Source organism: Borostomias antarcticus (genome assembly GCF_949987555.1).
Source record: "Borostomias antarcticus genome assembly, chromosome: 25".
Lineage (NCBI taxonomy): Eukaryota > Metazoa > Chordata > Actinopteri > Stomiiformes > Stomiidae > Borostomias > Borostomias antarcticus.
In genome coordinates this window covers 1,320,251-1,336,037 of record NC_140258.1, presented here as the reverse complement: position 1 = coordinate 1,336,037, position 15,787 = coordinate 1,320,251, and the positions used below count along the sequence as shown (strand labels likewise).

At 44.4% G+C, this 15,787-nt stretch overlaps 1 protein-coding gene across 1 annotated transcript in view; it reads left to right on the top strand.

Annotated features, from left to right (window-relative positions):
- Positions 1-491: 491 nt before the first annotated feature.
- LOC311325898 (cGMP-dependent protein kinase 1-like) overlaps positions 492-15,787 on the top strand; it is a gene marked incomplete at both ends in the record, with an annotated part of 136,591 nt that continues 121,295 nt past the window's right edge. The window contains 2 exons of the mRNA XM_084458716.1: positions 492-802; positions 12,230-12,396. Of these exons, the coding sequence (XP_084314842.1) occupies positions 492-802; positions 12,230-12,396 (478 nt within the window). The remainder of the gene's footprint in view (positions 803-12,229; positions 12,397-15,787) is intronic.

Here is a 15,787-nt window from a genome sequence, read left to right as displayed (position 1 = left end):
TAATAATTATTATTATTATTATAATTAATAATAATAATTATTATTATTATTGTTTTATTACTGTGTGAGTTCAGTTGAGCGACTCACGGGATTGCGCAAGAGGGCCCTTCTCTCGCGCGCACAGGCTGCATTGTTCCTACGTTCCCGTCGCTGCACGCGCTCTCCGGTTCAGCCTCCGGTTCAGCCTCGCGCTCTCCGGTTCAGCCACGCGCTCTCCGGTTCAGCCTCGCGCTCTCCGGTTCAGCCTCGGGGAGGAGAGGACCGGCCGCACGCGCAGCGGAAACTTTCCATTTTCCGTCAGGCGCCTTCGGGGTTCACCCTGCTCTCGCTCTACCCTCCTCTTCAGATCACGTTTCGGTAACGGTAAACCGTTTGGGATTCAAGGAAGGGATGCCCTTTCGAAACTGTTGATGCGGGATAAAGTTTGCTGACTCAAAGGAGGAGAGAATAATCGACCGGACAGCTTTTCCCAAAGTTTCCTGTTGTTGTGGATGAAGATGGGCACGTTGCGCGACCTCCAGTACGCGCTGCAGGAGAAGATCGAGGAGCTGCGGCAGCGAGACGCGCTCATAGACGAGCTGGAGCTGGAACTGGACCAGAAGGACGAGCTCATCCAGAAACTACAGAACGAGCTGGACAAGTACCGCTCGGTCATCAAACCGGCGACCCAACAGGTCCACAAACACACCGGGCTGCACGAGCAGCAGCGGACTAAGAGACAAGCGATCTCTGCCGAGCCCACCGCTTTCGACATCCAGGATCTGAGCCATGTTACTCTGCCCTTCTACCCCAAAAGCCCACAGTAGGTGTACAGATACCACATGTGATTTTATTAGGTTATTATTTGTTGCCTTTTCACGGTGTTGGCGTGGCCCTCGTATCCACCATTGAGCATGATCTCCATAGTGCGTAATTGTGCGTCGTAGTTGTGCTGCAGCGTGCGCGCAGCAGGTCGACCACCTGTAAGTATTTCCAGTCCAGGGTGGCCTCTGCCCTGCGGTCCATGGACAGTCTAGACGATATGCTAAACCTACATGGTTTATATTGGCACCATTTGGCAGAACACTGAATGGACACACACCTCTCTCTCTCTCTCTCTCTCTCTCTCACACACACACACACACACACACACACACACACACACACACACACACACACACACACACACACACACACACACACACACACACACACACACACACACACACACACACACCGAGTTGGTGGATGAAAGTGCATTCATGAGAGGTCCAATGTAAATAAATAAAAGGGCAACAAGCCTAGGAGTTAATACCAGTCATTCAATGAAACCATGTGAACCAGCCAGCATTCTGCCAGTCAGCCAGCAGGAAGAGACATGTCTAGCATAGGAGTAATAATAGATTTCTGAGAGGTGTGTGAAATCGTCCACAGTCACACCCCTGTAGTTTGTGAGATATGTTTAGTATTCCAGCTGTCAGGCAGCATGCAGATGTTGTTATTAAAGGGCTTAGATCGCAGCTCTGCATCTGGGGGGCGTGACGTCAGGTGTTTGTTTAATCCAGACAGTGATAAAAGATGGTGCCAGGCTGTTTGGCATGTTTATATTTTGACCTGGACTAGATTCTCTCTGTCTCTCGTTCTCACATTCTCTCTCTGTCTGTCTCTCTGTCTGTTAAACATCACACCAGTACCCAGGTGGACAAACACAGTCCCCCCATAATCTATTAACTATTAACACATAAGCACAAGCACTAGAAGCTCTTCAAAAGTAGTAAATAATCACTTCATTCATTTGAGATTCACAGTTTCCTAAATATTTATCCTAAATAGTATCTTGTGATAATTGTGATATATATCCACACTTTTGCTTTTACTATCCAGCGTATGTGGTTCCATCCTCTGGCCGAAATAGTGTGATAAATGACAGGTCAAAAGAGGGATCATAATAAACAGTAATAGCATCTGTAGTGATCCCAGCTGTGACCATGCCTGCCCAGATGAGAGCGGCTTCGTCCTGCCGGCCTGCTTTGAGGGCTTCACTGTAGGAGAGTCAATATGTGGCTATTTGTTGTTTGAGAAGGAGAAATCCATTAGTCATTGTTCTCTACCTGTGTAACAATTCACTGGCTTGACTCCTTTATTTCCCTCTGCTGAGGTAAACATGCGCTGGTAGCCATGGTCAGCTGACCCGCTGTGATGAGGGCTCACAACATGGAGTCAGTCTCCAATCCAATGTCCATGTAATCTACATGCTGGGTTGTAATTCTCACAAAACTGAATTTAAGTGAAAGAAATATGATAGTTGATCAGCATGAACTATCACCACTATTTGTCTGTCTACATAGGGTCACACACAGTTTGATCAGTGTTGAATAACTTCCAAAATAAAAGCATATTTCATTTCCATCTATTTTTACACCCCATATCTTTCTAGGAGTACACTAGAATATTTGTAATTCTCTCTCCTCTCTCTCTAGCTCTATCTCTATCTCTCTCTCCCTCTCTCTCCCTCTCTCTCTCTGCCTCCCACTCTTCCTTCCTCTCCTCCCCCTCTCTTTTTTTTTGCTTGTAAAAGAGCATAGTTTCTCCTTTTAAGGAAGGCAGCCCATGTTTAGTTCCTATTCCCAAACATGACTGGTGGATCAAGGCAGATATATATATCCTCTGCGGAAGTGCAGGAGAGGGGCCTGCTGATGTGTGATTGGTTGCCGTGGAGTAGGGGGCTCCACTTAGGGGGTCTCGTCGGTAGTGAAGAAGCCAGGGACCCTGATTCCTCTCCGGGATGTAAATCTGTCAGGAGCCGGGCCGGGGTTAAGGAGGAAAGCTTCCTGAGGAATGCAGATTTAGGGAACTAGAGAGAGCGGTGTGTGTGACAGTACCTTTGCTCACCACGCTCTCCTGGGTTATTTGTGGGCCGATGTTCAGGCCCGGGCCGAGGTTAGATCATAGAAAGATACTGTTGTTTATGAGAATATCCTCCGACCCTTTATATTGTCGAAGAGCAAGACGTAAAACCTGTCACGGTGTGCTAGGACATTTCATTAGATGCTAGGTGACCATTTTGACTGATCCTGGTCCCGTGTTCAGAAGATCCTGAGAGGAGCTGAGGAAGAGAGAGAGAGTAGATTTCTCCGATCTAACACATGACGAAACAAAGCCATCTGATTTGTTAAGATGGGCCCAGTTAGAAGTTTGGTTGTCTCTCCTGTGTGTGTGGTCTCTCCCAAACAGGGAAGGTATTGGAAGTGAGGGGGCATTGGGGGTGAGGATTAGGGTTAGGGTGCCGTGTTCAGGGCTGAAAATTAACACCCGCCACCCGCCAATGGCGGGTAAAATTTCCATTTGGTGACTAAATTTTGGAGGCTATCCGCCACGCGGGCGGGTAAATGTTTGTACAATAGAGTAGATGTCGCCACATTCATGCAATAGACCGGCGTTCTGTTTGTTGTGTGTTGCACTTAAAGGACAATGCTCGTTTTTGACAACCTGGACCTTATTTACGACATATTATAAGACGTTTGACTCACCGAGATACCTTTGGTGTATATATATGATCTTTAGAAACGTCTTTCGAAACGAAATAGCTTCCTCACTTGCTCCAGCATGCATGCGCACAGCGTGCTGGAGCAACGATTGCGCGCTGTGCGAGGAAGCTATTTCGTTTCGAAAGACGTTTCTAAAGATCATATTACAGAGGCATGTGAAATACCACAACAGGCCTATGCTCTATGTAAGCACAACAAGCGATTCATCAAGACAGATTGATGAAAACAACCGTTTCGCGGCAGAAAATAGATTTTTAGAAACTGCATTCTAAGTGCCCCGACCACCGCCATTACATGGATATACTGGCTCACGCTGGATTTTAAATTTCTTCTACATGCCTCCGAACTACACCAAAGTGATCTCAGTGAGTCAAACGTCTTATATTATGTCGTAAATAAGGTCCAGGTTGTCAAAAACGAGCATTGTCCTTTAAATAGCTCCCCCGCTGCACCAAATAAAGTTTTCAGTCACATGACTGTTGCGGAGCCTCGCGCACTAGGAGAGATTGGTGACGCGAGGCTACTCGCGCACAGAAAATCATTCCCATTTACCTCAGAGGACGCGCGCTACTACAGTCGACACCTACAGTAGATGTGTACCATCCTGTCTCTGGGCTTCTATAGCATATGTGATCATAAAATAACTGATCTAGTCAAAAGGATTTACCAAGATTCGCTCAAAAGGTTAAGTCTGGTTTATTGTGAAAAACATACGAGCGCAAGGACTTCCTGAACAACGAGTGGTTTATTCAGCGAAGTGAAGTCTTCAGCCTCTTGGGCTCACTTTTATTCAAGCAAAACACAGGTATGGTGCTTCCAGGATGTGATTGGCTAATCTATTGTACGTCATATGAAATGGCAGGCGTGGCCAAGAGTACAGACATGTGACATGAGAAAAAGGGTGGCAATTGGGGACAAAGGATGACAAAGGATGGTTATTCTGTTGTAGACAGATGGCCTTCTGGAAGCCATTTTGTATGTTAGCACAGCTATGTGAATATTTGGGGGAGGTGATGTATTACAAAAGGAGTGAGATGACAAAGGTTTAAGGTGTTTGGATGTAAATTCCTCAACAATCCCCCATTTGTGCCTGAACAGGTACACAAAAATAAAATATAAAATCCAAACACAAAGTGTCAACATTCAGCTATGCTATACATGTGGAAAGGAAATAATCTCTCCACTAGGTGGAGCAAAAAAAATAATATTTTTTTTTTAAACTTTTATTGTGATATATTTAACAAAAAAATAGATTATTTTCTTTCCACGTGCAAAATCACGCACCAAAACCCCTTGTTTCAGAAATATGACAGGAAACAAGGTAAAAAAGATGACATGATTATATACTATTTATAGTCTAAAAGTGGACAACCATTCACCAAAAAACCTTGATTTTAAAGTTTGAACAAGGCAAAAAGATGAAATGGTTACCAGTGTAAGAAGGGCAAAAAACCTCTTGGTGAATTTAGAGGAAAAACCCAAACTTATTTATCAACTCATGTTTCAACCATTGTAACTCTTGTAAACAAATATGATATTTTTTCAAGATAATTTCAAAGTTCATTCACTCTTGTTGTGAATAATCACATGTAATTTCCTCTGGATCATAGCTTCCATGTTTGTGTCTCTGAATGTTTAATGTAGGTTCCAGTGTGTGCGGTTAGAGGTGCAGTCATTGCTGTTGAGATTGTCCACGTTGTCATACCACAACCACGAGAAGGAGGTGACCGGCAAGGTCAGTCTCCGATTTCTCATCAGAGGAGAGGAGAGTGTGGCGGTGACCGTCAAGGTCACTCTCCGATTGCTCATCAGAGGAGAGGACAGTGTGGCAGTGACCGCTTTGCCTTTGAGATCTCTGGTTCGGCTGCATGGACCGTCCTCTCAGCTACTTTTGACAGCTATTCCACACAGGCCAGAATGTCCTGGTGCTGATTGTTCCATCTTTGACGGGTAGGTTCACCCCGCAACATCTACTTCTCTTCCATGTTTTCTGGCCTGTTCTCAGGCTGCTCATCTGCTCCTGGTAGTCTCTTGTCTCCCCATTGGGCAGGTCTACATAGAGCGGTCAGCCAGCGAGCTCTCGGAAGGTGAGGAGGGAGTCCCTGTCCTGGTTCAGCAGGGTGAAGGTGCGGTGGGACACGGTGTCCGTGTGGACCCCACACAGCCAGGGCGCCATACGACACAGACGTACAGGCTCTTGAACTGAGCCCGGTCCACACGGTACTGCTCCACGTAGGGCCGGCCCGGGTCGTGCTGCTGGAGGTCCACCTCGGCGCTCCCGCTCCCCCAGTACAGGCTGATGAAGTGCTCCATCTGTGGATCCACAGATGAGAGAGACAACAAAACAGAAGAGCAAAAGGAGAGTCCTCTGGTCTGGTTTCCCTGTTCCCCTCTTTGAGTCCTCTGGTCTGGTCTCCCTGTTCCCCTCTTTGGTCAGGAACGGTTATCAGCAGTCTGTTGGAGATACTCAGAAACATGGTTAAGTGCAAGCTCCTGCTTTGGGGAAAAATTGTGTTATTCAGTCAGGAAAACTTAAACAGGGTGTCTGTTCAAGTGTCATTAGAGCCAGTCGGCTCGTCAGTCTATGTAGTTTGTCAGTGGGGAATCTAGCTTTTGTAATCTTGGATCTAGGCTCTGCAGTAGCCTACAGTGACATCAGGGGCAGTGTAAGAATGACTTTAACACGCCCAGTCCCCAGTCATGATCAAGGCAATTGGATTTTGCTCTAGAATTTCTCTCGCGATTTTATGAAATAAAATAAAATAAACACATTCTCGTCTCAACAAAATAACTCCCCCTAAGGGTAGAAACAAATTTCCTGAAGTCAGGATAAAACAGAGATGGGGGAAAAAAAATGCATCACTCAAATAAAATGACACTAAAATGAACTGGCTTCATTTACAATTAAGAAAACATCAATTATCAATTAATCAAAAAATCCATCAAAGCTTCATTTGTATAGCTAAATATTGTATATCTAAAACTTCCCTCTTCTGCATTTGAGGACAGAGTATTGGGCACCGCTTCGGACAAAATGGTCTATTCCCTATGTCATACTTATCTGTCGCTCACGGTGAGTCGGTGACATGGCGTTGGCCCTGCATCCCACGAACCACAGGTCGCCCATCTGTAGAAAAACAGGCCGGTAACCTCCATCTCCACCTCCGGTCCTGTGTCGTCTCCTGGTTCGGCACTCACCCATCACTCCCGGAACGACAGTTGTCTGTAAAACACTCAGAAAAACACTCAGCCCCGATGAATGTGCCTCAAACTATAAACATGAGATATTTAACAAAAACATTAAACACATACAAATAACCAAATCATCACACAGCAACAAAGCAAATCGGGGGCCAGAGGTTACTAGCACATAGCCCCATCGAAAGAGAACAGCCCTCAGTGCTGTCTCATATCCTCTTTCCATGCTGGAGCAATCATCAGACATCAAACCCCCCGGTGTCGCAGTCCCCAGGAAGGCACGATCCAGGCTCCTCAAAGACCTGCCGCCCAGGGTCCATAGCACCTGAAAGATAACACTCAACACAGACTGGGGTCAATAGCAGAGGGGAAGGCCTAAAGCCAACTCCTCACAGACACATCATCATTATGTGAATGAAATTCATACAGTAGAATGCATAAACGAACAGCTTATGGCCATTCATTGACTATTGAAACATAAACTCCTGAATCAAAGCGAAAACCATAACCTAAACTCAAACACCTATTCAAAACCCTGTCAGACTTTTGAGTTCGCACCAATACCTAAAAGATCATCCTCAGAGACATTCTCAACAACTTAAGACTCAAAGGCTCTACATCTATTTCATCCTCCCACCATCATGCACAAACCTTATGTCCTCAGCTACATCTGTCTTCTCCTGTTTATTTACCTTAAAAAATATGGCTCTATCTTGGCTAGTTAAAATCTCCCTTGTGGGTTGTTCAAGGGAACTCCAGCAGGTGGCGCTCGACCCCAAATCGGAGGCTCTTCCTTTTCATTCAGCTTGCGGTAACTGTGACACCGTTCAATCCAGTGGCCATACTGACCACAATGGAAGCATGAATCGTCTCTATCTTCACTTTGATTATACCTTTTTCCTCGCCTAACCCTACCAGAACGCTTCCTATTGTTTCTCTGTCGCCACTGTGGTCGTTGTTGGTTCCACCTCGCAACAGCAGTTTGATTGTCCAGCTGTCGTAACTGAGCAGCTTGTAATCTGGCTGCACCTAGCTTCATTTCTTTCAACTCCCTCTTTTCAATGTGATCACAAAGACGCTCCGCATAGCGGAAATGGTCAACAACTTCTTCGAGACAAGTCGATTCCCAGGTGTGGCACATCAACCTAACATGGTCGGACAAAGAGGAGAGAGAGTTATTCATCAATTGTTGTTTCAAAATCTTTTTATAATCGGCGTTCGCTTTGTCCATGCCACTGTGTGCGGCGAAAACTGATTCTAGTCGTTCCCAAAATTTCTCGAACTGTTGATCGGAATTTTGTTTGCAATATGTGATACGGTCCCAATCCATCTTTTTAGGGAATCGAGTTTTGATTCTGTTCAACAGCGCAGTGTTTTGGTCGGCAAAATCGGCATGAGAAAAAGGCAACGTAATGTCAAACGGATCTTTCACATCGACCCATTTTAACCCAAGGCATTGTCTCATGATCATGGCGATTTCCTCTGCGTGAGGCTCATACATTCGAACTAAACTGTTAAAAATATTTTCAAACTCTTCAATGTCTTTGGTTGGATCGGGCAAGGTTTTAGCTACATCACGTAGTTCATCAGAGCGCCAGGGTCTATAAACCGTAATCTCTGGAGTCCAGGCCGCATAACCAGCTGCATCATTTATTTGTGAAGGGCGAGGAACAGGGTTTGGGCAGCGTATCAGTGGCGCTTGTATTTGCGGTCCCTCCAGACTATCTCTAGCCATTTGCAGTTGTTCCAAATTAAACTTAGCCTCAGATATAGCTCTAGCCAATTCTTCCTTCCTGACCTGTTCTTGTTCGGACGAATACCTCGTAGAAAGGGGTGCGCTTAACTCGTATTGTAGAGGGGAGAGAGAAGGGACGTGGCTAATGGCGGGAGCATGAAAAGGGGGAACAGCAACAGCCTGGTTGGGTGTGAGCACAGAGCAACGAGTCGAGGGGGAAAAATCTAATTTTAAATCAGAGTTATTCTGCTGGGGAAATGGCGGAGAGACTGTCTGCTGAACCTCCTTATCTTTCCTTCCTGACCTAAATAAAAAACCCTCTCGTGCTACTCTCTCCCAAATCTTAAAAGCAGACCAGTCTATAGAATTAACAGGCTTTTCCCTTAACCTAGACATCTCAAACACCTCTAGCTGAGCCCGAATCTTAGCTAAAAATGTAACACTAAATGTCAGATGGGGATGTAAGAAATCGAAAATGCTTTAGCGCATAACGAAATCTCATCAGGGCTAGACAAATTGCAAGCTAGCAGTAGAATCCTGTTGCATATAGCATATGTTAGTAGCCGGTGTTACAGGGACACCTAGTGGTGCTCCCAAAATGTTGCATGTAAGACCCGGATGTTGTATGTGGGCGTGCGCGGGGAAAATTTAAGTTTAATAAAAGCTATACTGAAACAAATCCCTAATAAACACGACGCAGCCTAAAACCCCAAAACAGCAATGAAAGGAAACCTTATAGTTAACTCACGGCGGGAAAGAATACAATTTCGAAAGAAACAAAGACACATTAAACCGCTCAGTAACTCACCCAGTCAACTGGTCCTTTGTTCTCCCTCTGGCTCGATGGCGGATCACCGGGAGAGCGGAGTAGTAGTTGTTTTCCTGCGTCTCCCAGACAACCTGCTAGCCTACTGGAAATCTAGCAGTTACGATTTAACAGTGTACAAAATGTGAACAATACCTACCTGGATTATAGGCGCGCTTAACAAACAATACAAGGCAAGAGCCGAAGCTCAAAAATCCCACTGAGCCGGCGAAAATAGCGCTAGACGAACACAAAGACAACACAACAACACGACAAAAACAGACACTCCGGAGATTAGCTGGTAATCGCACTCACTGCGAACTTCAACCCATTTGGAAATCGCACTCACTGCGAACTTCAACCCTGTGGGAATCGCACTACCTGCGAACTTCAACCCTGTGGGAATCGCACTATCTGCGAACTTCAACAATTTGGAAATCGCACTCACTGCGAACTTCAACAGGTTCCCTTCTGTGCTAATTCTGGAACATCGAACTAAAGCAACCCAAAACGTTATCCTAGAAGTGCACTCTCACTTCTTAACTACAGCCGAGCCGACAAACAATCTAAACTGTAGTCTACATCAACTGTAAGGGAGCGAGTCCCAAACCCAAAATTACACCTCTTCTGAAGAGAACCCCGGTAGCCTAAACAAGGACGAAGTCAGAGAACAATGCAATATCACCAATCCTAAACTGCCACTGTTAAAAACAACGCCTTTCGCCACCACCTTCCCCGGGGAGTTTTGCTTTCAACAATACGCCAGACCCACACAATCCGAAACAAGGCAAATACAACTCAGAACCATAAGAGGGTTCGTTTAAACGTACCTGTGAGCTTCAAGAATCCAGTGGAAGAACTGAGGAAATAATCTCAGCGTGCGCTCTGGCGCAAGAGAGAAGATTGACTTTCCAAGCCCATATGGACCGACACGTCTGTCTACCAGTTCATCCACTGGAATCCCGAAGCAACACGCAGGCAGTCCTCCCTTTTTCATCCGCGTCGCCAACTGTGATCGTAAAATAACTGATCTAGTCAAAAGGATTTACCAAGATTCGCTCAAAAGGTTAAGTCTGGTTTATTGTGAAAAACATACGAGCGCAAGGACTTCCTGAACAACGAGTGGTTTATTCAGCGAAGTGAAGCCTTCAGCCTCTTGGGCTCACTTTTATTCAAGCAAAACACAGGTATGGTGCTTCCAGGATGTGATTGGCTAATCTATTGTACGTCATATGAAATGGCAGGCGTGGCCAAGAGTACAGACATGTGACATGAGAAAAAGGGCGGCAATTGGGGACAAAGGATTACAAAGGATGGTTATTCTGTTGTAGACAGATGGCCTTCTGGAAGCCATTTTGTATGTTAGCACAGCTATGTGAATATTTGGGGGAGGTGATGTATTACAAAAGGAGTGAGAGGACAAAGGTTTAAGGTGTTTGGATGTAAATTCCTCAACACATACCAAGCCACTGTTTCTCAGAAGGGATGTCTTTGATCGCTTGTCATGTAGCTTATCAGCTCTGAAGACGGTACTGGTTCCTCCTTGACTGACTTCACTGGTCATCCAGCTCAGGTTTAACTTTACATGATGACAGGCTGTGAATATGTCACAGTATATGTATTTTGTTCATAAACACATAAAGACCATGAGGTTAAGATCATTGGATCATCAGCTTGGATCATTTATATCTCATATTTGTGTAGGGTTAGGTAGTTATGGATAATTCTACACCGTGGAAGTGAATGGAAATGAATAATTGAATTTCTATGAATTGCAATGTTTCTAGGCATCGAATTAAACTAATTTATTTGAAATTTTACTTTGGCCTCTTCCTTAAGCATGTATTCAACATAATACTATTATCTGAATGAAAAGTACTGAAACAGATGTATAATGTGACAAAAAAGGCAATTTATTATTTTGGCCGGTAAAAAATATACTTGGCCGGTGGATTTTCTCATCCACCAGTCCCCTTGGCAGGTGAGCCAAAAAGTTCATTTTCAGCCCTGGCCGTGTTGCCGTAGAGAGAGGATGACAGGCAATGCTTCAAACCGCCGGCCTCTTCTGTGAGTTCTATTCCCAGCATCCTTTGAGAGGTACAAAGCGTTTCCTTCAAAGCTCCTCTTTGAAGATGTGGGCTTCTTGTAGCGTTAACCTCCTTACATGATATAAGCCTGACTCAGAGAGATTGGTCACAGTGTGTCTCACCATGTCGCCCATCTAAGAGACTCACCACGCTGATGACAGCTTGGAGGTAGCTCACTTTGTTTTTGGTGTGCAGAATTTTCTTGGACAGAACTGTTTCACTTCATAATCAGTTGTATTGCCAGGTAGTTTTTACTAGGATACTTGTTCTGGTTGGTGCATAACACTGATGGACACACCATTAGACAGGGTGCAAAGACTAGAGGGACAGGGCAAAGACAGGACAGTGCAAATGAACAGTGCAAAATACAAAATGGTGTGCGATGTGTGTCATATCAGTATGTGTATGAGTGTTAATGTGTGGGGGATGTTTGTATATAATGTGTGAGCCCATGTACAGTACAGTCAGAGGTCATGTACAGTACAGTCAGAGGTCATGTACAGTACAGTCAGAGGTCATGACCAGTACAGTCAGAGGTCATGTGCAAGTAATGGAAAACAAACAAAGCAAACTAAATTGAATGTCAAACCAAACTGCAGAACAAGGAACATTTTTCTTTATTAAAAAGGACGTTCTGAATCTCAAAGTGATAGAGTGATAGTTATTGAGGGTATTTTTGTGAGCTCAGAAGCTCACAACATTAAGGTTGGCTACAATGGAAAGCTGGAGGAATTTTCCCTAAGCCATATTTTAGAAAGAGAGATTTCCAAAAACATGCAATATCCCACATGTCCTATGTTGAATATAAAAAAATATTGAATTTTCTTAATAATCTACAGTTTCCTCAAGATGTATGAACTCTCCCCTCACCCCCCAGGTCTAAGGACCTGATCAAGGAAGCCATCTTGGACAACGACTTCATGAAGAACCTGGAGCTCTCTCAGATCCAGGAGATCGTGGACTGCATGTACCCTGTGGAGTACGGGAAGGACAGCTGCATCATCAAGGAGGGCGATGTGGGCTCGCTGGTCTACGTCATGGAAGGTCAGAATCCTCACTCTTCTGATGGATGGATGGATGGATTAGATAGATAGATAGATAGATAGATAGATAGATAGATAGATAGATAGATAGATAGAGACAGACAGACAGACAGACAGACAGACAGACAGCATGTGCTCAGTGTACTTCCAAAAAGACATCCTTGTCGACCGGGCATGCTGGTGTATCTCAACCAGGCCAGGTCCAGCCTGGCTTATGTGCGTGGCTGGCTTGTTTCTGTTCAGGACTGGTAGGACGGAAGCTAGTCATGCCACTGAAATAGCTGTGAATTGAAATGATATGAAATAATGTCTGATAAATAAAGATGGGTCTTGTCACCTGGACACATCAGTTCCAATGCTTCCAATGCTAATCCAGCACAATGAGAGTGGGATAGCCAGTTAGCTCATGGGCTCACAACAACTAGCAGTAGCTTCCATAACATTAATGGTAGCGGTCAGTGGCTAAAGCAGTTAGACTGATGATTCCTGTAACGTTAGCTATTTTGCTGTAATTGGTTCAACTTCTATTGCTGGACAAAGGTAAGGGATAAACCCAGATAACACAAGGCTAGCGGACCTACATCGGGTCCCCGATGGATGAGCTGGCGGACCTCTGACTGAATCCGCTGGCGGGTTCCTGGCCATTTGTGGTGAATAAGTAGACCAAGGGTCTGTCCCAATTCAAGGGTTGCATCCTACCTAGGCCGGATTTTAAGGCTGCTACGTCACATCGGGGAAACAAGTGCTGTCCCAATTCATTCAGCCTACGAAGAGTCCTCCGAATGCAGCCCTCAAATGCAGCCTACTTTTGACGAATTTGAAGGATACAACTGATGGATCCTTCGCGGCCTCCCTCCCAGAATGCGTTTCGGTCCGGATTAATTCCTGTACCAGCCGCCATTGCTCGGATTTTAAAACATTTTTAAACCGCTTTGATGTTAATATTATTACGTTTTAATAAAAATGACGCCTGTATCTACGAGTTTACATAGACGATTTAGATAGACATTTTCTGTGGTGTTTCCATAACAACAGGACAGGTCACGCTAAGTTACTTCAGGACAGGTCGCGCTACCGGCACGCGGCGCGCTTGGGGCTGCCTAGGCAACAAAATAACGAGTTGGGAATCCTCCGTAGGCTAGACCGTCCCATTTCACAAAACGTTTACATCCGGCCTCCCTGGCCTGAAGGACACGACCTACGTAGACAGCGTAGGCTGTGACCTAGGTAGGATGCAACCCTTGAATTGGGACGGACCCCATGACACAGTGGGTTATCTGGACATCTACTTGATTGAGTCAGCAGGTAGCAAAGTTGTTTGTTAATAGTGAAGTGTTAATAGGCCTCCTTTTACTATATATATATATATATATATAGCCTATATGATCTTGATATTATATTGATATGAACATATGAAAGTAAAGTATTTGCCCTTAGAAGTAAATTGTAATTAAAATGGTTCTAAGCTAAGTAACCTAAGTGTAGGGAGACTTGAAAGGTCAATTGTAATAATATCATGAATGAACAATTGTAAACATAGTACTAGTCTATTGTATAGGCAAGGTGTTCAATTGCTCAAGTGTTGTCAGGTGTTGGTTCGAGTGTTTGAGTGTACAGTGGTGCAGAGTCAGTTGTCTATTGTATAGACAAGGTGCAAGGTGTAACATTCATAGGTATTATAATGGAGTGGTCAACTTGGCAGAAGTCTGTAGAATGTCCATTCTGTGGGTGAGATTCCTAGAGCAAACAGTGGAGAGAGAGGTCCTCATTCATTCCCCTGGGTTTATAAAGACTTTAAATAGAATATCCATCTCCATTCGGTGTGGAGGAGTCTGGTGTCTAGATCTCTGCGTGATTTGTTGACTTGCTCAATAACAATATATGATAGATCTGCAACAGTGTGACCGGCTTCCATAAAATGTCTGGTTACTGGGTTTTGATGTCCTTGCGTCTAATGGCACTCATGTGCTCTATTATACGTGTGCGGACTGGTCTGGATGTTTTGCCTACATATTGAAGATTGCATTTGCATGTAATCATGTAGATGACATTGGCTGAGCTGCAATTAACAAACTTTTTGATAATGTATTGTTTGTTGGTGACTGTGCTCTTGTATGTGCTAGTTTTATTTGAATGAGAACAGGCTACACAGTGACTGCAGGGATAGAAACCTGACTTTATCAAGGCGTCCCGTGTGTAGTTGGGGGGGGGGGGGGTTCATGGCATTCTGCTCTCACTATGAAGTCCCTGATGCTTCGTGATCTATAATGAGAGAAAAGGGGAGGGTCTGTAAAAATCTTAGCCACTTCAGGGTCAGCTGTCAGGACATGGCAATGTTTCTCTATGATCTTGTGAATGTCATTGCTTAAAGGGTTAAATGTTGTGATACAAGAACATGGATGTTTCTTTTTGGGCCTTGCATCCAGGTTGGGGTTGTGGTCTTGTAGTTTAGACAAAGCATTGTCAAGCCACTTTCTGGGGTAACCTTTGTAACAAAGGTGTTGTACATGATGTCTCTCTCTTTTTCAAAGTCAGATTGATTGCTACAAATCTGTTTGAGTCTAAGGAATTGAGAGTGGTCTGAAGGTGACACCAGCTGACTGTCCCAGTGTCCCCCCTAAACCATGGAAGGATTATGGAGTGTGGCCCCTGGGCCAGGCGCCCGTGGAGGGCTCCCTCCTCCCCGCGACAGCCCTCTGCCCCCGCTAATGTCACTGCATTTGTCTTTACAATTATTATTATTATTATTATTATTATTATTATTTCCCACCAGGATTTTTTTTTTTTTTTTTTAAATAACAATACTATCAGGGCTGGGTATCATTTCAAAAATTACGATATCAGTACCAATACCAGTACCCTTAAAGTGATACTGATACCAATTGAATACTTCAATCGATACTTTGAATTTCTTTCTTGCATTTTTTCCATTCCATAACCGTCATGTGAATGGAAGCATTCAGTTGTGTAAAATGCCATCGATCCTCCCACATTCAAATCATTTTTACAATAATACATTTTGAAAGTGTTTAAAAGAGTATCAAACTGCATTTATTACAATATAAACAGTTACTACACATTTTGTAGTCATCCGTGACCTTGCAGCTAATGTGAACGGTGTGTCAAGGCTGCTGCTGGGGCAACATCAGCAGTAGCAGTTGAGGTGCTAGTAGGCCTAGGGGGGTCTTAACATTAAACATAACATTAGTTAATAACGTTAGCCTAAACACATTTCGCTGCTACAGAAGTTAAAACTACCACTACGCAATGCATTACAGTAGGGTTCCTAATGCTAGCTAGCTAGCTAGGTAATGGGGGAAATCCGCGTTTTTATGCATTTATTTTTACCATACGCCATAGGCGTGTAGTATAACCATACCTTTGAGCGTTTT